The following is a 25,988-nucleotide window of genomic DNA, read 5'->3' as shown; positions in this document are numbered from 1 at the left end:
AGGCAGATCAGTGCATAACAGGGACTGGCCCTTCCCTGGAAGGAAACAAGCGTAGGAAGGCAGGACAGCCACGGATGGGTGGTGGCTTACAGGAAATTTAAAGATGGCAACAACTGCAGGCACAATGGCAGTTTTTGCACTAACTCCATTGTGCAGACAGTGTGATGGTAACGTGTAACTGCAAAACTAGAATTACTCAACTCCTATTTTGTATCTTCTTCCTCATCAAAAATATTCTTATAAAAGAAAATGATGAATGACTACAGTTACGAGGACTGGAAAGCCCAAGATGACTGATAAATCAGAAAGTGAGCATCTATCTACATTAAGTAAGTCCCAACCTCTGAGCGCAGCATAATTATACCCAGAGGCCCACAGAGAACCTGCTTATTACAGAACTATTGTCTGTGTTTGGAAGGGATCAGAGAGAATGTAAAGAGATTTCAGAAAATAGGCCAAATGTCAATTCAAAAAGGACAAAGGATTCTAAAAACTACAGAAAACTAAGCTTGACATTCACAACTGAAAATTCTTCAGAAAGAATAGTTGAACATATGATTTGTGACATTTAGAAAAGAAAGTACTGACCACCAGGAGCCAGCATAGGTTCAGGAAGAACAAGCCATGCATGCTCCACTAACTTCACTTTACTATTTTTAACATAGGGGTTCCAGCGCAGGAATACTGCAAATATAATACATTTTGATTTTCGACAAGATACAGGCCAAGTGTTTCAAGACTTCCTTGTGGAAATGGAGCTGACGTGTTGTTAGCTGAGTAACTCCATTCAAGGAGTGAGGACTCTGTTCAATGTCATCTTGCAAGAAAGTTTTTAGTACTACAGAGCTCTGTCCTTGTAAATTGTTCTTTACAATTAAATTCAGTTCAATGATTTAGATGAGGACATGAAAGTTATGCTTATTTAATATAAACTAGGAGGCATAGATAAAGCATAAGATCACATTATCAAGACTCAAAAAAAAAAAAAAAAAGCTCAATTAGTTGGAAAATGGTTTAAAACTATCAGGATAATAGTTTACCTTTGTTAAGTTTGGCCCTGTATTCATATCATTAAAAAAACCCAAATGTTCAAATACACAACAGATGAGAACCATCTAATAGCATCTGATGTAAAAAAACACCTAGTGATTCTAGCTGCTTATAAACTCAATGCAGTTTGAGTATCTAAAATGTTCCAAAATCCAAAACTTTTTGAGTGCTGACATACACTCAAAGGAAATGCTCACTGGAGCATTTCAGATTTCGGATTAGGAATGCTCAACCAGTATGTATTTCTGCAAATATTTCAAAATTTGAGCAAATCTGAAATCCAAAACACTTCTGGTCCCAAACATTTTGGACAAGGGATATTCTGTATCAGCCAACTGCGTGCAATACAAAGAGCTAACGTAGAGTTAGGCCACATTCTAGCACTGCTCTAATCGGACGAAACCTTGCTTCTGGGCAAAACTTTATGTAAGGACGACACATTATGTGTCAGAAGACAGAAAAACCAAAGAAAATTCTAGAAACCATGTCACCTGAGGAATGGCCAAGGGGACTGAGTATGGTTATTCTGGTAGAATTAGGGAAATTCAAAATAGTTTTAAACATGTAGAGCATTTTCTTTTCCTGGATGAAATGCAATATACTCTATTTAGTTTTACAGGTCATGACCTGGAGACATGATTGGAATCTACATGGAGGAAGAACTAGGGTCAACAAAGTGAAGCATATTCTAAGATTGCGGCTGCTCTATGTGGAATGTGACACCCTATGTGTGGGTGATCTTCTTGTCACTGGATGACCCCAGCAAAGGTGCTATAGTGAGAGCCCACTGGGCTAAAGCTGCTCAATGCTGCACCTCCAATGCAACTGGACATAAAGGAGTATCTGAATATAATAAAATGAAGATGGAAACCAGAATAAAGGAGCAGTTCTTTTTCCCTAAATGATCGTGTACTTGTTTGTGTTAAATACAACTTTTATTTTCCTCTTTCAGGTTGTCAAGGGAATGTCATGAACAGGAGTGAAAAAGATATTTAATCATATAATACGCTTTGACAATATCATATTAGGCCTCAGAAAAAAAATACAGTCTCTATCTACTCACTGTTTTTGCACTGACAAGTTCGACAACCAGTGTGATCAAGTTTGAAACCATAAATGCAGTCCTTTTCCGTCAGAGTGCAGTTTGATAACTCCCCACATGCAGGTGGATCAATTGTGATATAGGTTGGTTCTAATAATAAAAAGAAAAAAACAATCAATGAAGCATATGATTACTCTCAGATGCTATTCAATCTTTGAAATCCCACACTACCATAAGTTACAAAAATCCAATCAATAATTTTCATCAAATCCTACACTTTTATATTCTCATAATGTCTTTAACCCCTGAAACAAATATTTTTATTTGGATTTTTGAAAATGTGAATGATCTACTCCTTTACGTTTGAGCAATTTACACATTTTTCTGTACCCTCAAGGCAGTCCTCTTCTGAAGGTCACCACTACAGAAAGCACACAAGAGAGGTTAAAATGAACTCCATTTAAATGGTTAACTATTCTTCTATTTCTTCCTGACATTTTCCGAGTTTATTTTTCATGACAATCAGGACACAGCTGCCAACTGTCAGTGATGTCACTCCCCATTTTGCAACACTGCTGAAATCTGTTAGCAGTTTTTTCTCCAATTTTAATAAATCAGTTTTTGGGACTAGTTAAAAACACCTGGATTTCTTTTATGTGACACTCCCTCACTTATGATAGATGACATGATGGATAACAGTGACTAGGAGCTTATCCTCAGGGTCCAGAGGCTTGTGGGAGTGGCAGAGTCCAGGAGGAAGAGGGAGCAGCCACGCTGGGAAGAGGGGCCCAGGAGAAACCCAGACCAGAGGGGAGGCGCTGCCTTCCCTGCCACGTTAATCATGAAGAGCTGCTCTGGGTGACGACAGTAACCACACACACTTACATAAAGCGTATTATGTGTTTATGCAATGTTCATAGTGCTGTTCCAAAATGATTTTCAGCTTCGCCACCCTCCAATGAGGTGGGTGCTTATCCCCACTTTCCAGATGAGGAAATCTAGTGCACTGACTTCCCCACAGTCACAGCATTAGTCAGTGGTGGACCTAAGATTCAAACCCAGGCCGTCTGGTTCCAGAGTCACACTCTCAGCTTCTGTGTAGTACAAAGCCTGCTGTAATGGCACCTGTTTTGCAGTACATTGATAAAGGACAGTTTCTACAATGACAGGTTGTGGGAAGAGTATTGCCAAAGGGAACAGAGACATTGACATGTTTATGTGGCATCTTTTCAACCAAAAGATACTATGAACTTCTTCAAAGTGAGCTGTTTCTCACAATATCTTTGTGAAGGAGCTAAGTACAGAATTTCTCTACCTCTGTTTTCACAGATGGAAAATATGAGGTACAGAGAGGGTAATTGTTTTATCTAAGTTTACATAGCAACCCAGTAGCAGGCTGGGAATAGAACAGAACAGAGGTTCCTGACCTCCTGTCCACCACTCTATCCATTAGTCCACACTGTCTTCTCGAGTTTCATCTCTTGTTACCATGGAAGAGAGACCAAAATAAGTGTTTTAGCTGTCACTGCTAAGATCAAGAGTTCTAAACTTTTATCCATCTGCTAAAAGGGGACTGTGATTCAACTCTTCACAGGTAGTAGATGGCGACAACTTATTAAAGAGATGCTTTGATTAGCATTTTCCCAGCAAAAGTAATTATGAAGTGGGTATAGCACATTCTCTATTTTTATTACAACCTAAGGTTTGAAAAACATCTTCCAGAAATTTTTAAATAAACTTTTCACGGCTATAAAATTTCTAATTTTCTTCAGTGACTAAAGTATTCTTTCCGACAAATAACTGTAAACATCAAAAAGTAGTAAAAAGTTTAGGCAAGTTTTAAGACATTAAATTAGATACAGTATTGCTACTTTCCTACATTCTCTTATGATTTACTGTAAACATCTTTAGTTTTCAAACCTATTAGTTTTTCTTTTAGCACTACTCTTACTAGCCACCCAAAATAATGATTCTATTGCAGCCTTCACTCACGAGACTGCCAATGTTTTGTCAAAATTATTCGAACCACAAATATAAGACAGATAGAACAGAAGACCTGTATCATTTAAGTAAACCACACTTCAGGTTATCTCAGTGAGGAAGGAGTTCTACGTTCTACCAAGTTAGCAGACCATGGCTTAGGGATGAACTCTACATGCACTGCTTCAGTGAATGGCTCATGGATAGAGAAATGTCTTGAGCACATCTACACAGACCAAAACCTTGTACTCTTCACTGACATTTAAGATGTGAAGTTTATGAGAAATTTTGCCTTCAGGAGATATATTATAGAAAAATATATATTTGGGAAGATTAACCTGACACTGAAAAATGCATAATAATCATAGGGTAGCAGGAAATTTTACTTCCAGTGAATTTTAGGGATTTAAGAGAATGCACTGTCCAACTTTTACAAAGATGATCTTCCACCTCTAAATATTTTTCCTCAGTAGTGAAGTATGCGCTAGTTTTTGGTACATATTATGATTAATGTGTGGGATTAGGGTGTGATGTATGGCTAGAAAGTAAAAGAAAAAAGTGAACCGGCTTGTTTGAGCATCAGAACCTTAACACTGACTTGGGCAGTCCCATGTTTTATCCGAATGGCTTCATCAGATAAGTGTATAGTCACAAACGTGTACCTAGCACACATTTCTCCAGGAGATGCAATACGTTCAGTATGTTCCCCTACAGCATTCAGCGTTAACAGCTTTTGTTCAGCTGAACAAATTTAAAAAATGCACAGAAGGCTATTCAGTATGTGTTGGTCCTCCAACGTGCATGTTAAATATTTTATATAAAACAAGTCCTACTGGATAATTGGTAGGCCTCATTTCATATGGTATCATGCAAGAAGCAAAAAATTATTTTGTGTCTCTAAAATTAATATATCCCCATTTATTTATGACTTATATTACAAAGAAGAAGTTGGGAAGTATATACATTTCGAATTCTGACACCCTCAATATTAAATATCAAAACAGAAAAACTCAGCAAAATCATTTATTCATAAAAATTGTCAATTTACTCTGGAACTATTCAATTTCCCCTCGATAGATTAGGCTGAACCCAACAATATTCACTGTGATATATTAAATATAGATAGAAGTCTAAATTTTTTTAAAAAGACATTTTTATACTTGGCATCTCATTTTTTTTTACATTTAACAAGTATTGTTTTCCTATTCAGATACAAAATCCTTTTGCGAGGTGGTGACACATGTCTCTTGGGTCCTTACTGTTGTTATCTTATGTCACTGGAGTAGCTTTTGATTTGTAGTACACACATTTGCAGGCATCTAGTTGTCTCCTAACATTTCATCTGAAGTCACACATTACATTCTATTGTCTTTCATCATCCTCCCAACATTTTAGCGCTCGGTTTCCTACCATGTAAGACCATATCCGTAGTAGTTAAATTTCTGTAAGAACAACACTACACCAGAAATGAAACTAGCAACTATAAATGACCTAGCAAAAAATCTGATATTATCACTAAACAAATATGAGAGTTTGCTTTTAGTCCAATGTACTAATATGTAATCTCAGAACTAGTCCTATTACTAATGTCAGGGAAACTTTTTGAGAAAGTGATACTGTGAGACCACTGAAATTCAATTTATTGTTCCAAGTAATGAACTCCAAAGTGAGACATACTTGACATCATCCTGAATTAAAGCATTTTGAGTCAACAGCACATTTACAGTCCTTAAATAACAACCAAGAGTTGGTTAGATTCTGAACGTAGTTTTTAATCCAAGGAAGTCTTTGGAGGGAGAAGAGGTGATTTTAAACAATCTAGAATCACGGTATCACAGTATAATTATTTCTTACCCAAATAATCTTGAGAAAGTGTTAGTGAAATATATGAAATGTGCACTCTGCTTGTCTAAAAGTTAGAGCATCCCGAAATGTATTTATCGGGATTTGGTATTACCCACACTTTTCTCTTGTCTATGCAACAGTGCTCTGAATATGGAAAATATCTGATGGGTCTTGGCCTGAAGACCAAAAGATTCTCAATTAAACCCTACACTTCTGTGCTCCTGTGTTACATGGAGTATGGCACTGAAATTATGTGTCAGAGAGTGCACGCCTTTCTAGAAGGATGATGGCAATCCCCTGTCCTTGGTGGGTTTGGGGAACAGAGTTTGGTTGAACAGAGGTCCTGCTAAGACTCCTGGAGGCACCGATGAATCACTGTACATGACACCTGTGGCTTTGAGTAGAGAAAACTGTCCCTCTCTAAGTCAGTTGGGTGGAGATGTATTAGTAGGCCTCTTTCAGAGGCAAGAGATGGTCCTGCACCTCCTTGTTTAGGAGAAAGAGGAAATGCTTGCACAAAGGCAGGGTTTTGGCAAGGGGAAATTCAATAAAGTACTGCTTACAGGATCACCCTGAAATTCCATCTCATCTTGTATTGAATCAGCTGAGGAATTAAAGAAATACCTTAATGTCCTCCAAAGGAAGAAGGCTTGAAACAGCAGGAATTCATTGTCTTTGGCTACAACTATTTCTAAAGGGAACCCTGGAACAGCTTCTTTGTGGAGAAGAATTCTAGAAATAGTTTCTGAGCCTAGAAGCAATAAAGAACAAAAATGGGTGTTTGTTATGTCTATATCCAGTTTGTTGTTTCCTACTCTGCCTTTGAGTGGGAACCACTACTCTACTTGACCTGTTGTTTTCTTGAATGGTTTTTATAGACTTTCCAAGCACCTTACACTGTCCAGAAGAGCAATTTTTACAAGAACCCTTGGGATTGTGTCAGGAATGCAGATGTTCAGCCACCAGTTCTTATCCCAAGTCTTAGAAGGCAAAATTCTGTAGGGAAATCTCTTATAACATGCAACAACATAGCGTGCAACAACATAAGCACATATTAGTCCTGTATTTTACATTTATTTAAAATTTAGTATATTTCTTTCATATCCTAGGATGCTCAACAAATGTCCTATTAATAAAAGTATTTCCAGGAAAATGTTGATATTTTTCAAGAATTAGAGAGCCTTAGATACTAAATTTCTGAAGAACACCACCAGTATTTTATATCGATGGTCATATATTTCCTAGGAGCAATTTCATTTACTCAATGGAGAAATTAAGGCATAATGATCATAATTAATTTGGTCAAGAATATCAAGTTAAAAAGAAAATCATGATCCTAACTCTAAGACCACAGCAACAGACAATAAAATACCATATATTTGATTATTCAGGTGTCATAAATGTGTTTAATAAATCTAAGTGCTCTACTTCTTGCTTTTTGTTATTTTATGAAAATTATCCAAGAAAAGCAGCAAGGGAAGTAAAAACTCAAAACTCAAATTCAACCTTTTAAGATGCTGGTTTAAAGTTTTTTATTAGTCCTATTATCACATTAGATAGTTCAATGACTTTGGGAGAACAACAGAACAGAAAAGAACATATTTTGACCCTCAGTTATTTAAAAATGTGTATAATTATGTTAATTTGCTTCTAAAACAATGGATATAATCACTGGTATTTATATTTTAGGTATATGTAGCTTAAATGAAAATGTTAATAGATGCTTTTAACTTGGTGCCTAACCTGTATTACTCCACGGAACTTCTGGTTTTGAATGAATGCATACGAGGTTCTTCTCATTACCTTGATTACTATAGCTGATTATTTCTCGTAAATAATACTAATTATCTCCATTGAGAAATGTGTGAAGTACTCTTTCTGATTAGCGACCCTGGGAAGGCTAACAACCAATAACTAGTAGCTCTTGAGTACGGGTGAGTGATTCTGGAACTGTACCACAGTGGAAGGCACACAGAGCCTTCCCTCTTGGGTCTGTCTGCAGCGCTGCCTCTATCAGGAGGGTAATTAACTCTGGCTCCAGGTTTCCATTGTTTCAAGGAATGCTGCCTCACGTGCCATGCTCTAGTGAGGTCTGGAGGGCCTGGCTGTGGTGGGAGCTGTCTACCAGCACCCCGGACTCCTGCTCATACACACACCCACACACCAAGAAAAGTCTTTCTGGAATAACTGCATGATAGGCAACTTTCTAGAAAAAGAACTTCTGAAAGGCAGGTCCATTCTTACATTTCCCTTATAAGTGAAAAAAATTTCAAATAGGAGTAATAAGATAAATGAAGCTAATGCCTATCTGTCTCTTATTACCTCTCCTTTTGGGCTTTAATAGTGCTTTGTATATCTTACATTGCTCTTCTCTGTAAATTCCCAAGCCTGCTTATTTGACTGTAGAAGACAAAATGAACAATTAAGTTCTCTTTTCAGATTTAATTCAGGCACTCTCAAGTTTTTTTTTTTTTAGCTGGACTTGATTAAGCCACGTGAATATCCAATGGGAAAATTCCAAAGCTTCACTCACTTTATTTGCCAGTTCAATGGCTAAATATATCAGAGGCCTCCTACAGCCCCACCAGTTAATGGTAGCCTGCCCAGGGCCATAAAACTGGAGATAAGGCTGGCCAAGATAGAACCAAAGGTCACCACTTATCTGTTTTACTGTATCTTCATATGTCATTCTATTACCACGGTTGCTTTTCAAATGTGACTTTTAAGTAGTTAGAGCACCATTCAAATAAATCACCAACCTGTCAACATAACTGCACCCTGGGAAGAGAAGTATAGTGAAGATGAAATTTTCCTAAATGAAGATAGAGGGAAAACTCTATTAATGTAGACATCAAGAAAAAAAAAAAAAAAAAGAGGATACAAAAATTCCCTAATCTGGAAGTGGGAATTTCCACGGAGTATGAATGTGTACTTAAGAAAGTCTCATTAAGTCATGGAAAAAAATCTCCCACAGTTAGAGTTTTCAAATTCTTTTAGATACTACACATTTAGTTATCCTTTTTTGCTTTGTATATATTTCTCATAACAACACCTATGTCCTTGTAATTTCTGAAGTACTTATCTCTGAGCAGTTCATTTTATTTTAAAATGAATGGTCTGAAAATGTTCCCAAGATTTGTATTATTTTGTGGTTAGATAGAGACGCAACCACATATTTAGTTTAGACCTATTTATTAACACTGTATGCTTTTTCCAAGGAATCTTGGCTGTTGGACATATTTTTCTTCCTTTACTAATCTCATATTTGATAAGAAAAGATAGTATGATTATGAGATTATTATTAAAATATAAAAGTCAAATTAAAAAAATTTTTTTATACAGAGTGGGATAACTTTTTTCCCAGGAATTCAGCTTGAGACAGCTCTCAAAATTATCACTGGATTCCAAGAATAACCTCTCCCTTTTATGCTCTTCTTACATTTTATTCTTGTATTCCTTTTATTGTTCATGTTCATAGGAAATGTATCTTGGTAGCCTTTAACTGGAAATAATGTGCCATATTCATACGTGGGTGTGTGTGTGCGCACATTTTAACAGCTCTATTCAACTGGGTGGGGGGTGGGGATCACATGGTCAGAGTTCTGGTCATCTCAACTCAGTGCTCTGGGAAATGGCTGAGAACCAGGAAGGAAGGGTCCTCACACAGGGACAAGGCTTCGTTCACTGTTTGGCATCTAGCACAGTACTCAGCCTACAGCATTGCTTAATGAATGAACAAGGACTAAAACAGACATCTAAGCACCTAAAGTCAGGGCACTTGTTTGACAAAGGAGGACCTCCACTCAATATCTTCCCTAAAAGGCTGAATTTCTAATTCCCTAACTTTGAGAGGACTGGACAGTAAGTTCCCTAAATGTTCTCACTTCTGTGACAGTCCCTTGATCATAGTTAGGTACTCGATACATGAGCCCCACTGAAGCAGCAAGCTAGATCTGAAGGCTGTTGTGAAGATAACATGCTTATAATAGTGAAAACTGAATGAAAAATCTCCCATATCCAAGCAGCTCGAAATGAGACACTCAGTGATGACACTCAGTTTCCTGAAATGGGTTAAATTATAATCAATACCTTTGGCTTAAGAAGGCACAAAAGTACACACAGCTTTGTAGAAGACCACATCAAAATTCTTAACGTAAAATCTGACACTCCAAAGTTCAATTACCTGGAGAATTCACTTTTGGGGCTAACCCATTCCTTGATGGTGCCAAATGAAAAAATGTTATTAAATTGGTCCTGAAAATAGCTGGGCACTCATTCAACTCAGAAACTCATCTTGTACTGGATGAAGTATGGGCACTTTTGCCAAATGCTCAGCAAATTTACTGTGATTAAGCAAAGACTGGCAAGAATAGGAGGGAGAAAAGGGAGAGTCCTGACCAGAATGCCAAGTGTCGGCAATGGTTCCCACTGCCTGGCACATGGTGGGGGCTGAGTAGTCCATTTATTTCACTTAGTGGGGACCTGAGTGCCAGTGGTGAGGGCCCAGGGCCTGGAGTATAGCTGGATGTGAACAAGGCTGTGCAGAAGTCAAGAGCTGGGGACAGCAAGTGAGGGCTCTCAGGTTAAGCGATATCACTAGGTGGGAGGAGGAAGCAGGAACAGACAAGTGGAAGCAGAAAACACATTCAGCTTTCCCAGAGGTCAAACAGCAAGGCAAGGTCACAAGTCTAGGCAGAGGCTCAGGAAAAGAATCTGGGATCAAAGGCTAGGTCACAAGGTCAGAATAACAGCAGCTGGGTCTCAACAATAAGCACGGAGCCAGCACCAGGAATGGCTTTTGAAAGTGAGCCACAATGATCAAGCATTTCCATATTCACCATTTTATTTTCCTCATCCTCTCTCTTCTCACGATGGGGGTCTAAAGAGAAGCAATGCCAAGGTCATGGATTTGGAGTCAGAAAACCTAGCTGGAGACCCTGCTCTCTCATTTTCTAACATGTGATGATGAACCTCTCTGGGCTTCTATAAAATTAGAATACTCATTATTCCTACCTCACAACATTCCTGTAGAGCTCAAGCAAGATTGTAAAGAGGAGACTACTCTATAAACTCCAAGGGTTACATGGACATTACTTGTAATGAAGATCCTGACTGCTCAGACCTAGAACCAGTCTCAGATAATGGCTAATTAATGAATTATGAGTCTTTTCACAGACCCCCGATGCTCAGCTGTCAAGTGGTATGCCAATCAATTTGGCATTCTGAACGCTGTGCATTGCAACTTAAGCATCATTTTACATCTCCACTGATAACATGAAAAGCATGTGGGATGTGGGTGGGTCTGTGATGCCTTTTCATATGGTCTGGTAAGCTTTGGAGCATGTTAGTGACCAGCCACTGGCGCCTTTCACATTTGCTGAGTAGCAGTCTGATATCATTGTTTCACATTTTGTCTATGTCTATGGTGTCTCCAAGAGAGCAGAAATCTTTTAGTAAACCAGCTTATCCAACATGAGTTGAAACAATGATTCTGTGTGCCTGGCTGACCCTGTTCTTCCTCTCTCATGATGGGGGCCTTGCTGGATCTTTGGGGACAAGGGCAACCTCATCAAACTATCATTTATACTCTTTTGGTGTCTTTGCCAGGAGTTCTGCCATTCTCAAGCTGAAAGAAGATGCAGAAGAGCCATCTTTAAAAGCTGTCTTTGATCAGGAAATCTCACTTTTTGGATCTCAAATTTATGTCAATAAGAGAAAGTTCAACTAGAACTTTCTTAACAATAATATCAGGGGCGATTCACTCAATGATAATGTTCGCAGTATCTCTGTCACAGGAATGTGGGACATGTATTAAGTTCATCTGGCATAAAATCTTCATGGAATCTTTCTAAAACTTGGTTCCCAGAAAAGATGATAGATTCATGGTTTTGAAAACATATGAGCTTGCTGATCCCTCACAATATCCAAGGCCTGAGGCCATCCCAAGCTGACAGTGTATTATCTCTGAACATATTTTAGCTTCACTAACAAAATACAGACTCCCTAAATTGTTTTAAAAGTGAGCTGATATGGAAAGCAATAGCTGTCCAATTAAGGTGAAAAAGAACACGATCTCCTGTCTTCCTGAGAGCCAAACTAAGGATGGTGTGACCACAGCACCAGGCAAATAAATGGCAGCACTGAATACATAAACAAGCATATAAATATACCTCCTTTGATTCCAAAAGAGATCCAAGCCTGCCTCGAATTCCATCATGAAAGAATACTTTTTTAAAGCGAGGAAATGGGGACCAGGTAAATATGAAGTATGAAGGAACAAGCTGTAGCCAGGGAAGAGGCAGCTCACAGAATGCACACTGTGGGGTCTGGCGCTGGTTGGGGAGGCAGCTTACAAATTCAGCCCTCAGTTTGCTCTGGCAGCCCATGTGAGAAACAAACCTACAATGCTACATGACTTTCAAGTCCACAAGGACCAAGTACCTGTCGGACTTAGATTTTTTGGGGGGATTCTTAGTCATGTTTTACTACAGTGTTGGTGCTGCAACACAGGAGCTGGAGACTTGAACTGAATCTTATTTTCGATTGGCAGCTAGCATTACATTCTGTGGTCTCAAATGCTCTGGATACTTGAACTGGGATCTGTTTCAAACAAACCTGATAAATCCAGCTAATCTCTGAGATGAAAGTAAAATCCACTGGATGTGTAAACAGGTAGTCTTACCGATATAAACGGTAAATAAAAATTTCATCTAACTGCTAACAATGAAATCAAACTCAAAAGAGTAAAATGGAATGCATTCCGTCCCCTTATGTTTTCTAAAAAAGTTTTAAAAACATGCTAAATATTCAGTATTGCTTATCCCATATCAAATTTAGATCAAACTGATGGTATGATGCCTGGACAAAGATCTGGCACTGCTGAGCTCCTGGTAACAGATTTCCCAATCTGCACACTGGGGCCAGATGCAGGGAGCTTTTGGAGAGTCTCAAACAGAGAGGGTGAAACTGGGTATGATGCTCCTTGTCACCTATGATCAGGAGATCCACACACAGGCAAGGGACGTTCATTGTTGGACATTTACATTTCTTCCGTCTGTCCTATAATTTTACAATAATATTGCAGCAGACACTTTATACACTTATGTGACATTTTATCTTCAATCATCAGATAGACATGGCACAGAAAATAGTTCTAACAGGGCCTTTAACAAGGATTCACTGGGTTTGTTCACTATCTCCAATGCTAACCCTCATGTATTAAACAATGTGAAACCATTTTGTTCTCAAAAGATACATTTAAGACTATATACTGTGAAAGTTTAAAATGGTATAATCGGAAGTGGAATTACAGAACTAAAACATTAAAAATAAATTATACTGGAATCGCCACCTATTTTAAAGGAGTTATTTCTATAGGCAAATTAGTTTAGTCTAATTTATTTGAAAATGTGTTTGAAACACCTGCAATTTCACAAAAATATTGTAATGTAATCTATGGCCATTTCAATATAAGCTTCTAGTCCTTAAACGCATAAAAACACTATGCAGTAGATGAATTGATTTTTTAAAAAATAAACACACCAGGAGTTATATTTACAAATAAGTGTTACTGATAAAAGTACCCACTTTAGGAAGCTATATGCTTGTGCCAAAATGCTGCTCATGTTAAAATTCTATTTGAAACTTCCCTTCTGAGTTTCTTTCAGAGCAAATTACCATGTCGTAGAAGACAAAGTGCCTTTATTTTACTGTCATTTTTTGTTTCCTCTGAAGCAAAAACAGTTTTAGCCAGCTAAATCACCCACCCTTTTTACCAGACTTAGACATGAATGACTTTGGCTATTTCTTAGAGTCTAACAAACCTTCAAAGTCAGGGGTTTACAAAGCTAAGGATATTCAAAAGGATGTGCTGCAAGCTCTAAAGTCAGTTTCAAAAGAATAGTACCAAAAATATTCTGAATAACTGCATTCCTGGAACAAGTATACAGTTTTTCCATACAACTATTTTGAAAGGAAAAACACTTCACTTGAATATGTAAATCTTGGTATATTTAAAAATAATTTCATTATATAGTCAGACCTTGTACTGGTGGGAATAAACAAAAATGCTTATATGAAAATGCCACCAGGTGCTTTAAATACAGGCATGTTGAGACCAATCCATTCCTTAGAACTGAGGTAAACAGTGGAAGCAGATGAAGATGAGGATTTTAAAATAACATGGTCTAATAAGCCAGTCAGGTAAAGCAGAATATCTTTTGAAAGCTGGACGATGTGACTGGTTACTAGTTAAAATGTTAAATTCTATTGGGTTGACAAAAATTAAAAGGAAACCAAGGAAACCAACTCTGCTACTTATCAATGGTTTTACCATAAAGAAGATGAAATCTTTTTTTTTTTTTTCCCAATGTCTGCAAGACTTTTCTGAAGGGCATGTTTCTTAATAACCTTCATTAACTTCTGTTTGGTTGCCTAAGAGTTGTCTCTTATCCAAAAAAAGTTTAACACAGTCTCAAAAGAGATTGTGTTTATTTAAGCTTGTTGGAAAAACATTCCTATCATTTCAAGAATGACTAAATATTTTTCACTCACATAGTTAGCATTCCAGACTATGTTTTCCTGCCTCTGTTGATTAGATGAAAATTAGCAGGCCCATGTCTGATCTATTAGATGCAATTATTATCTTAGTAGGAAAATTACGAGACTCCCAGCAGCAATGCCCTTTTAGGTATGGGAAGTAGACAGCAGGGGAAATAAAGAATAACCTACCCCCTTGCGTGCCACTTCAACAGGGAAATACTTAACAGCTGGGACTGCTGAACTCTGTAAACTCAGAAGAGGATTTTCTAATCATGTGTTTCAGAATCAGCTCTGAAAAATTCTGAATATCTAAGGCATTGATCAGTTTGATCACCCAGTAAATTAAGAGTTTAAGGCTGATCTACATTTTTATTTGTAAAACCTTTGTCAGCAGGGCAGTCTTATCAAAAATCAAGTACAAAGTGCAAGGCACTGCTGGTACAAACAAAGTCATATTAGGCTTGGAGAATGAGCAGCAGAACTTCTAGCTATAAGCAAGAACAGCCATTTCTTCTCTACTACTCTACTTCCACAATGTTTATTTTCACACCTGTTTAACTATTAATGTAAGTGGTGGACCTAACAAGTAAAGAGAGCCACTCATATGGAATGCACACAATACATTTCTGTATAGCTATGAAAATCATAAAATTATGAAAGTGATATTTTAAGGTCAGGTAAGAAAGCCTTTTACATCCATTTCATCTACATTTTAATGCTGTTTTAAATATCTAAAGATATTTTAAATGATCAGATAAAAACTAAAATACTGCTAAATTCATCACTGAAAAATTTCTGATGCTTAGGTTAAAGACCTAGGTTAACACACGGTCATTTGCTACCATTTGTTACCCAACATATGACCTTTAATGGGCAAGCAAAAAACAGACTGTAGTATATTTTACTTTCTATTTATGGAACTAGTTTCCAGGACATTTAGAGTTAAAAGATAAAACAGCATGCCTAACAGTCTTTACGATATTACGAATATTTTATTATTCCTGGCTTACTAAGAATAGCATAGTATATGGCACTGAAGCAATACCACCCATAAACTGTTTTTGATCCCTGTTATGTACCAGAATGTTAATAACGTGTGACCCCGTGGCATCTTTGACTTTGCTGCCTCTCAGGGGTCAGCCAAACTATTTTTGACTCCTTGCCACAGAAGCAGTAGCTTAATCATTTGAGATACTGTTTAGTAAGGAAGCATTATGGGCAGGGCTGGAAACATTTTTTCTTGGTTCAAGGAATTCCCACCCAGATATGTGCCTGGTACAGACTTTTCTGGCTTCCCAGTGGAAATCTCATTTGCGGGGCAGTTTGATTCAAACTAAATCAGCACTCATGGCAAAGAATATAGTGCTCCTATAAAATTAGGATTCCTCATCAGGAAGACAGTCTATTTGATAGCTCACAGACCTCTATTCCTTTAGAGGAACACAGCATGCAATCTACTGGGGGAGCTCATGTTGAAGTGGCTTACCAACTCCACAGAAGTCAAGATATGCCTAATACCCGATCTCCAACACGGGCCCAAGTAGGACTAGGCCTCCCCAAGTTAGGGATCCAAGAAAGCCAAGTGATGGGAAGGAAGATAGTGGATTTTCTGGTCAGTACCACTCCATCCTAACTCCAGAGAGTTAGAAAGAATCCACGCACAGTGAATCTCTTATTCCTCCACTTCAAGAGTTGATTAAGTCCAGGTGAGCAGAATTATTAGGCCTGCCTGAAACTCAGCTCAGTATCTGATAATAGCTCTGCAAATAACTTTTTATTATGAAAAAAATTTTAAAAATACTAAAGTAAAATAATATGATGTATCCTCATATACCCATCATCCAGCTTTGACAATCTACAAATAACTCTTTGACTTCTTGTCTGAGATAGAAAATGAATTTTGCTTTGATTTCAGAGAAACAAACAGTAGAAAGAAAACTACCCATTCACCCAACTTCAAGCATGGACTTTATTTACTGGCAACCTGAGTATAATTTTGAATGTTACCTTTTAAAATATTACCTAAGTTGTTCCCAGTTCTTGAAAAGTGATACTCTGCTGCTGGCTCCAAAACCCACAGGGTCATCAAAATCATTAACACCTCCCTGCAGGAGACTCTGCACACAACCAGGCCTGAAGAACACTCGGGTCACACTGGTCACCTGGGCAGGGTCCAGATGCAGCCCAAGATGAGGCAGCAGATTAGGTCTGACATCAAGACTTCTAAGTCACGATGAAATTCTTCTCTCTTGCATCAGGTGTCACAGCTAAGTTGGCCACCCACCTGTCCATGTCTCTTTTATTTTTCTTATTGAGTAATCATGGGCATGTCATATATATCTTGCAGCCAAAATTTCCCTCCCCAACACCTTATCTTACATTCAATTATAAATCAAACAGATGTTTAATGGAAATGGCATCCTGTCCTCAGGGTCCCTCTGACATTAAGAATCAGCTTAGGCAGCATTTATACTGGATATTATTGGGTAAAAAAATTGGCAATTATTCTCAATACCTAATTATGGTTTTAAAAAAAATTCTTGCCTGTGTAAGTCTGAAATAACAATGCAGCAGTGCCTATACACGCGCAAGGCATATCTTTAAGAAAGCACATTAAATGTGACAGTGAGCATTAGCCTTGCAAGGTCTTGGGAAGCCCCACTTAAACTGTGATTTTGGGCTTCAGAGACTGAACTGGGAGAGAATCAGCCACAGAATCCACCCCAGTCTTGGAAGGCCCCCTGACTGCCCTGGGGATGAAGCTGAGAGCCAAGCAGTCATCAGAAGGGTGAAGGCTCAACCTGGTCCAACTCATATGTCAAATACAGTCACATAACATTCCCATTTCTGTTGTCAAAATGTGTTTTCTTTCTTCAACGGATTGATCAGGGGTCCAAATGGCTGTCAACTTTTTAGGCTCCGATTAAGGTAACCCTGATAGAGGGTCTGCTGACTTACTCAGCTAAAGAGATCTGCAGGAAGGATCTGGCTGGGACCTCCTACTCCATTCGTTCCCTTCTTCCCTCCCGTCCTCACTCATTATTTATTCAAATTTCTGAGCATCTACTTATACGTTAGATCTGTTTTAGGGATTCAAAAGAATACGGTAAACTCCTTGTTTACAGGGGGACATAGCCTCAGGAGTGCGGTGCCCTGTCTCAGAGGCGGTATACATGCAGGGTCCAGAGTCTAGGCTGCACTGTCACTTATGAGCTGTATGACTTGGTTAAGTTACATGACCTCTAAACCTTGGGTTCTGTGATTGTACACTGGGATGGCAGTACCCACACTGGAAGGAAGTTGTGAGGATCAAATGAGCTGATCCCCTGAAAGCACTCAGGCCTCGCATGTAGAAAGTGTGCAAGAAATGTTAGCTACTGCCCTTAAGTGTTATAAGTAAGATGATGCAAATGCACTGGATGCAGATGAAGACCTAATTCTGCTGTCCTCTCCTTTTTTTGTTTTTAGTTTTTAAAGAGATAAGACCATGTCTTCCATGTGTGCACTTAACTTGCAAACTTTATATGCTATTCCACACATTTCCACTCTAGCTCTTTACAAGGGTCAGAAAATAAAAATAATGAGATTGATGAACAAAAGGAGATGTAGAGAAAAGCCTGCAAAGCAAAATAGGAGAATACAAGTCAGTTACAGACTTACAGTCAGGAGTGGCTTATCTGTACACCTGAATTGGGTGTTGACAATAACTTGCTAAGACTTCATCATGAGAGTACTTAAGTGCCAATTTAAAAAGCACTTAGGTACTTGTGAATCAAGTTAGCTGTCAAGCAATAGCCCAGTCTTTACGGGCTCCCAGGCTCAAGTCCACAGTCCTCCGGGAGTAACCAGGCATGCTATGTTGTCACTTGGAAAGTATGTATCTTCAAAAACAACAGCCACAACAAGGTTCTTCCCCCCACAGGTCCTAACATACCATATTTAGTGATGTAGCAATTTATTTAGAAAGAATCTAAAACTATAATCTTTGTGCGGGGTCTTTTCATCTAATTTCAGACTCTGGCTAGGTACCTTGAGACTAGCTAACAGGGTAAGAACCAATACTTGTTATGCAATTGTGTGCAGAGGAATTTATCATGTGTATAAACTGCATAAATAACAGTGTTTCTGTTTTTGCCTAAATAATCCTGACTGATTGCTTATTTATTACACATTAACACCTTTGGTTTTTTTCTTATTTCATACAATCCTTTCACTATTCTAAAATCACTTGAAATTATATTTAAGTATGCTACTGGAATGACTGCTGAGAAAAACATTTTCAAGTGGTTCCATGGACTTCCTTGGACCCTATAAAGTAAACAATAAGATCCATTCACTCTGTGTTATTTTGTAAGTTTACTATTACTACGAGTAAATAATCTTCTGGTATCATTATCTTAAGCTGTGCATTGTTTTTTGATCCCATACCAAAACAATTTTTCTGTCTTCCTATTACATCTTAAAACGAAAGCACTACTGGAGAGGAAACACAACCTTACATGAAGCTCATTACTCAAGTAAGTTAAAAACAAAAACAAGAAACACAAGATAAATTAGTTTTCTGAGAACTAGAAAATGGAATCCTCTGAAAGGTTCAGTGAAGAGAGGTGAGTGCCAGAGCATGAAGGAGACATAGAGGGAAGGAGACCAGCAGGATCGCACGGCTGAAGTGACAAAGATGCGGAGTTTTGTGGAGGTGGAGGGGCTGCATGGACATGAGGCTTGAGAAGCAAACTCAGGGAGGCTTCTAAAGGCATCCTTCCCCTGAGGTCCTCAAATTGGGGGCCAAAACACCTAGAATAGTTTTCAAACTGCAAGTGATTTCCTTCCCTGCCACCCTACTCCACCCTCTCCCCAACACAGAGCCAAAAGCCAGAGAGAAGCAGAGTTTAATATGAGAACTGGAAATGGGGGCATGAGTAAGCTGACATAACACTTAGGAGCAGAGGAAACAAAGAAAAATGCAGCTGAATGGGACAGACTTCAGTTTATCCCAGCTCAGCCATATCATAGCAACTAATGTGGGGGAAATTATCCAACTATCTCTAAACTTTAATTTCTTCATCTCTAAAATGGAATAAGGCCTTCAGCACAGTATTGTTGCGGGGGGTGTGTGTGGGGGGAACGGGTGGTAGGTGAAATTGGGTGCAAATGTAAAGCAGTTACCCCACAATACAACCTCAATATGGACACTCCTCTTTTCCAGGTTTAAAAGGTAACCTAAACATGTTCTTTGAAGTTAAAGCTGTCTGATTGTTGCTATATCCAGACTACAGGACATTCTTAATTAATTTTTTGGAATCAATGGCTCACCGAAACTTTAACTCTCTTCTCAAACAGCGGAAGATTGGATTACAACTCTATGCAGATGTTGCAGAGACCATACGCTAAGTGATCAAACTAATATTCACTCCCTATCCAAACATCTACATGAGGTAAGAATAAATCAATCAGTTTCATATACATACATATTTCTACTCACCAACTGCTTTCCTTTTCTATACACCAGGACGGATATGCCAACAAATGCAAAAAATGAGCATAACAGGGACTGACTTACTTTCATTTACTTTTGTAGGAATGGCCCTATTTTCTTAACAAGTTTTTAAAGTCTGATTTTGAATTTACGATGCAAGACCAGTAAGGTTAAAAGGCTAGTGTTTACTATATTATGCATTTATGCTTTTAATTTTTCTCATGGTATCACCCACACATTTGTACTTACATATTTCAAATTGACAACAGATTGTCCCTGATTCTCAGAAACAGATATTCCCACCTTTATCTGTTTCAGCAAGGCGTCCTTTCCTATAAAGCCGACTGTACAACCATTAAACATATTTCTACACACTCCTTTTTTCAGCAATGAAATGCTGCCTTTAGGGGATGGGAGGAGTATATGTGTGAGCGGGTGGGAGATTTCCACAAAATTGGTCATCTGGAAGCTATAAAGTCTTGGAGGGTGGCAGCTGTACTCTGAGTAGAGTCACGGCGAGGGAATTAGTGATGTCAATAGAACTAGAGTCCTCCAGCTCAAATTTTTATATGATTTTTAAGGTCTTTAATAAGTCTAACCCTTCAGAGGTTAATGAAGCTAGTTGGGAAAACTCTGAAGTTTTAGTTTATTAAAATTTAGGTGGAAGTCAAAGACTTCTCGATACTTAAAAGACTTAGTCTACTTAACTGACTTTTTGGAAAGACCTGTCAGTTTCTTAATATTTGTTTTAAAAAATTCTACAAAGATCCATCTTCAACCTGGCTTAATTTTGACCCATGTTAGTTCATTTTACTAGGCAAATGTTCTTCATGATAGACACTCTTGATTGGATCTGTCACTATACATATTCAACCTCTTATCTGTATTAACAGACATGGACAGAAGATTAAGACTGAAATGAGCAGTATGTAAGGAATCTTCCCAGGATGGAGGAAATGGACTGGAATAGGAATCGGGACAGAAAACTAGTGCAGGATGCCTCAGGTTTCTCTCCATTGAACAGGAAGAGAGGCAGCAAATGTACATATAAGTAAAAACACTAAAGGAGCTGCAGAACCACAGCCATGGTGACACTAAGAGTAGAAAGGACGCTCAGAGTGAGGGCACAAGGGAACGGAACTGCCTTTGTTGGTTCCAGTTTTTTCTTCTGGCTGCCAGGACTCTTGAGCTTATAAAAAATCATCACAAGCAGACATGCTATGCTTGAGTCACAGGTCTGATTCCCAATTTTATTTCGTTGTGTTGACCTTTGGATGTTAATTAGGCTTGAAGTGAACTGAATTAAAATGTATATATTCTTCGACTGAAAAATATTCAGATTAGTAGGTTTGCAATGGTGAAATAAAGACACACTATTCTCATTTTAAATTTGCAACATATCCCCCAAATGATGAGTTTGGGCTGTCTAATAAATTCGTTTGCAACTGGTAACAGCGTGAAGCAGACATTATGCCTGAGGAAATGAAAAACAAACAAGAACGTACTGGTAGAAGTTTCTCCAACACGGCATTCGCCAGGGGCTCATTAGGACCTACGAGGTTTACCTTCGCACACGGGGCAGCACTCCCCAGGCACCTTCACAGGGTGCATGCAGCTCTGTCCGCAGGCCGTGGCAACGCAGTGGGGCTCTCCATTGATGCACTGGCAGAAAGTGCAGTCATCTTCCCGCCACCGGTCTCCGTGGGCGCGGATCTGGCCATTGGCATAGCAGCCAGCCGGATTATTAAAAGGATACACTGGATCTAAATGAAAAGACAGGTTTGGAGTAAGATGGAGCACATTCTAAATTGTATCTCTGCCTGCAACTAGAGATGCTGTTTCCCAGGTTATAGTAATCAGCAGTTCTATTCCAACTGTGATCAACAGAAGCTCAGGGTTGTATGAGGTGTCTCCAGGGTACCTACAAAAGCAGCTGTCATGCTGAATTTATATGTACTTAGTCTGACACTGTAGTCAGGGAAGAGGAGCTGTGGCCTAAAAACCAGTGTGCAGGTGTTATCACTCCACAAAGTTGGAAAGCTTGGTGGATAGAGCTGTGGGTTAGTAATTAGAAAACAGCATCCATTTAGGCTCTGACAATGTCTTCTGAGTTGTCTATTTAAATGCTTATCACACCTCAATTTCACCACGTGTTGAGTCGAAAGAATAAGGCCCCATCTAACTCAGAGTGTTACTGTTACTTCCAGGACTCACTGAACATGTTTCACTGTACCTCCAGGTCCGTGTGGACAACAGTGAGGTGTTGAGCAGGCCCCTGCTATGGTGGTGTTTGTGACCGGGTGGCTCAGACATATCATGGGTCACTGTTTGTGCCTTGGAGGAAGGCTGAGAACTTAGGCTATTTTTCTCTCCATTAGCTGGGCAGCTAGACAGCAGCCAAGGTTGGGGGACAGAAGTAGCCAAGGCTACTGTAAAAAAAGGGTTTTCTGAGGTTACTGACAAGGATATAAACACTGCATGCAAAATCCCCAAGTATCTCTATATTGAGAGCAACTAGATAAATTATTCAATTTCCTTTTTCAGAAATATATAAAAACTGGCCTCAACAAGCAAGTATTACTGTGCTGGGAGGATAGTCCAGACGGTTTAGAGTTTGGTTGTTTTTATTCTAAGGAGGTAATAGGGCATTTTAAGAAAGTTAGGTCAATATTTAAAACAATGCAGTCACAGCTTTAGAAAGGCAGTCTGCCAGGGATAAAAGCGGCCAACAGACCTGAGCTAGATAAGACTTTCTAAATTCCTTTATAAAAAATATTATACTACATTTTTCACTTCTATGCTGAGCCTGGATCTGAATTCCAGGAAGTGAGACATAACCGGATCCATGCCCAGACAACTCATTATGATTATTACACAGAGGTTTATATCTATGTTTTTACATCACCAACTGTGACATAGTTTCAGACACTATTACAAACTGGGGGCAGCTAAAGAACAAATCAATTGGGAAGATTAAAAGTTTGGTGACTTTATTTTTTTATCTGCAATGACACTTAAAAAGTGAACTACTTTTTTCCTGTTTTGGCTAAAATAATTTCTAATAGAGGAAAGAACTCATTCTTATGAACAATTGTTCAGTGTTACAAATGTAGTTTTCATACTTTAAACATTTTCAGATCTTCAATATTATGTGGTAAATATAGCTCAAACATTAGAAGGAAAGAATTTTAGGAAAACAGAAAAAGGTATAAAGCATGGCATGACATTGTATCCTCTGATTGTGTGCAGAGATCAGGCACCAGACTAGCACGTGACTTCAAACCGAAGATCTGTGACCCAGTCAGGACAGAAAGGCTCAGAGACCTCTCTTTCGGGGGAAACAGTGTCGTCTAGTCAGAAGAATACCACAGACATAGTCAGGCACTGGAGTATTGTTCCTGCCTTCACTGTCAACTCAGATCAGTGACTCCTTTTCTGAACTTCAATTTACCAATCCTTAAAATGCATGGGTTGCAGTGACTGATAGTCAGGGGTGCCATTCTGAAATGTTTACTATTTATGAATATCAGAGATGGGAAGATAGAGCCTGCTGGAGAAACATGGAAATATTATTTCTTGGAGAGAAGAGGGAAATATAGAGAAAGCACGTCCTGAGAGTCACATCTGACACCCAGGGCCACCCTTAAGACCTGGCTGGACCTTGAGCCAGTGTCACTGCCACCCCACACCACAACTCCATGTATTTTCAAAGAAAGAGCAGCAGGCCCCTGATCCCACTTCGAGGGGCACGGGTATTGGTAAGGAGGCAGGATTACTTCCTCTCTGAGCTGACTGAGATTGTCAGTGATGAGGGCCATCTTAACCCTAGCTGAGCAATCCGAGGAGAGCAGGTGGTGAATTCCAACGTCAGGCTGAAGACAAAGCTTTGCCCCAGGACCTGCTAAGGAGCTCCTAGAACTGCAGGGGAGGAACAGAAGGCAACCCTGGAAAATCTCATGTTGACCTGTGGAAACAGGTGGCCATCGTCTACCTCCAGGGCATAGCTTCCCTCAGAGGAAGTGTTTTGACATATTCCACCTGGCATTATCCACATTCTAAAAGACAGACCTCACAGTCATAAATTGTGGATGAAACTAAATTAGGCTGATGTTGATATTGAAACTCTGAACCACATATACTCGTATTCACGTTCAGTTAGCACCTTTTCTCACCTTCACACACTGGGCAGCACTCCCCCTCAGGCACGTAGTACCTCTCACAGTTCAGCTCACCACACTGGGCAGTGAAGCAGATGGAAACGCCCCCTTGGCATCGACAGAATCGACAGTTGTCCATTCGAAACATGTCTCCATCATAATACTCCACGTTGTTGAATACACAGGCTGGCTTTGTTTCTGAAAGGAGTTAAACAAGGCATATTCAAAGTCATTTTTCGGTGGGGTCCATTTAAATTTTTCAAAAAGTCTGTAGAAAATTTGGTCTGATAGCAGGAGGTTATAATTTGATGCAAGTTTACTAAACTCGACATAACTTTTATGTAGTAGAAGCAATAAAGCAAAGCAAAATAAAAGTAAAATAAAACAAACAGAACACATTGTTATCCTGTTTACACCAAGGAATCGAAATTCACCTTGGCAAAATCTACACTGACTTCCCCTCACCCCAAAGGAAGGTAAAATGGTTATGACCATGAACCTCACATATCTGGTATGTGCTTTAAAGAGATTACATTTGTTTTGTTCTATTATTCTCCATCTCAAAAGAATGATCCTGTCTCCACATTAGGTTTTGTTCTGCCTCAAAAAGTTTATTTAGGCCTTTTTGGAGGTGGTGATGTTCTGTTCCTTCAGTGTTCTTTCCTAAAGTCTTTCTTCTCTCTACCTGGCTTGGTAATCTACAGTTTTAATAGTGCTTGGCCTTTAACAAAACACTTTCTACATGCATTACCTCACTTAATCCCAATAACAAAGGTCTGATGTAGATGCTATTATCCTGAGTATAGACTTGAGGCAATACTAGGTAATTTGTTCAAAGTCACACATTTAGCAAATAACAGAAGCTAAAACAGTACCCCTTCAACTAAAACCTAGTCCTATTTCCATTGTGTTTCAAGGTTATGTTCTGCTAAGAACTCACAGGCCCATATTTAGAACTCTCATCGTGATATCAATGATTTCAAAATTTTTCTTCGCCTTGCAACACTCTCGCTAAATTCATTCCTTATCTTTAATTTTGGTTGATTTAAAATAACTCCCACCAGACAAAGACATCACAAGAAAACAGAACTACGGGTCAATATCTCTTACAAATATAGACATAAAAATCCTCAAAAAAATTACATGCAGACCACATCCAGCAACAAATAGAAAGGATTATATACCATGACCAAGTGGGATTTATTCCAAGAATGCAAGATCGGTTTAACATCCCCAAATCAATGTAATATGACATGTCAATAGAATAAAGGACCAAAACCACAAGATCATCTCAATAGACACAGAAAAAGCATTTGACAGATATGTGCTAATGGCTTCAGGAAGTTTCTTTTTGGCGGGGGGAGGGGGATTGATGGAAATCTTCTAAAATTGATTATGGTAATGATTGCACAACTTTGTGAATATACTAAAAACCACTGAATCATACAACTTAAATTGTTGAATTGCATGGTACATATCTCATAAAGATGTTAAAAGAAAGCACCCAAGCTGAAGAAAGTTCTCCTGAGCTGATGCACCCTGTTCAATCAGGTGAAGAAAGCTGGATAATGCTATTCCCACCTTTCATGGGCTCTTCCGTCTGTTCCCAAATCATTTCTTAATGGGTCACCTTGTGTGTCTGAAACACTTTCAGAAACATTCACTGAATTTTGAGTATATTTACATTTGTATTGTACTAAAGGACAATAACTTTCTCATTTGATTTTTTAACTACCCCACTGAGAAGACTACATGCATTAATATCCATTCTTTGATGAGGAAAATGAAATTTAAAGAGATTAGGGGGCTTGCCGAAAGTCACGTGAGCACTAAGAGTTGCTATGTGTCTATGTTCACACATGCAGTAAGTGTATGTGTTTGGACTTCTTTCTTTACT

At 38.7% G+C, this 25,988-nt stretch overlaps 1 protein-coding gene across 5 annotated transcripts in view; it reads right to left on the bottom strand.

The window, feature by feature from the left end:
- CRIM1 (cysteine rich transmembrane BMP regulator 1) overlaps positions 1–25,988 on the bottom strand; it is a 183,577-nt gene that overhangs the window by 49,224 nt on the left and 108,365 nt on the right. For all 5 annotated transcript variants that reach the window (XM_063078184.1, XM_063078185.1, XM_063078186.1 and 2 more), the window contains 3 exons: positions 24,107–24,289; positions 21,500–21,697; positions 2,114–2,242 (listed from right to left, as the gene is read on the bottom strand). In XM_063078184.1, coding sequence (XP_062934254.1) covers positions 2,114–2,242; positions 21,500–21,697; positions 24,107–24,289 — 510 coding nt within the window. The remainder of the gene's footprint in view (positions 1–2,113; positions 2,243–21,499; positions 21,698–24,106; positions 24,290–25,988) is intronic.

This window comes from Cynocephalus volans, chromosome 14 (assembly GCF_027409185.1).
Source record: "Cynocephalus volans isolate mCynVol1 chromosome 14, mCynVol1.pri, whole genome shotgun sequence".
NCBI classification, from domain to species: Eukaryota; Metazoa; Chordata; class Mammalia; order Dermoptera; family Cynocephalidae; genus Cynocephalus; species Cynocephalus volans.
The sequence above is the reverse complement of the archived record's forward strand: the minus strand, read 5'-3'. Positions and strand labels throughout refer to the sequence as shown.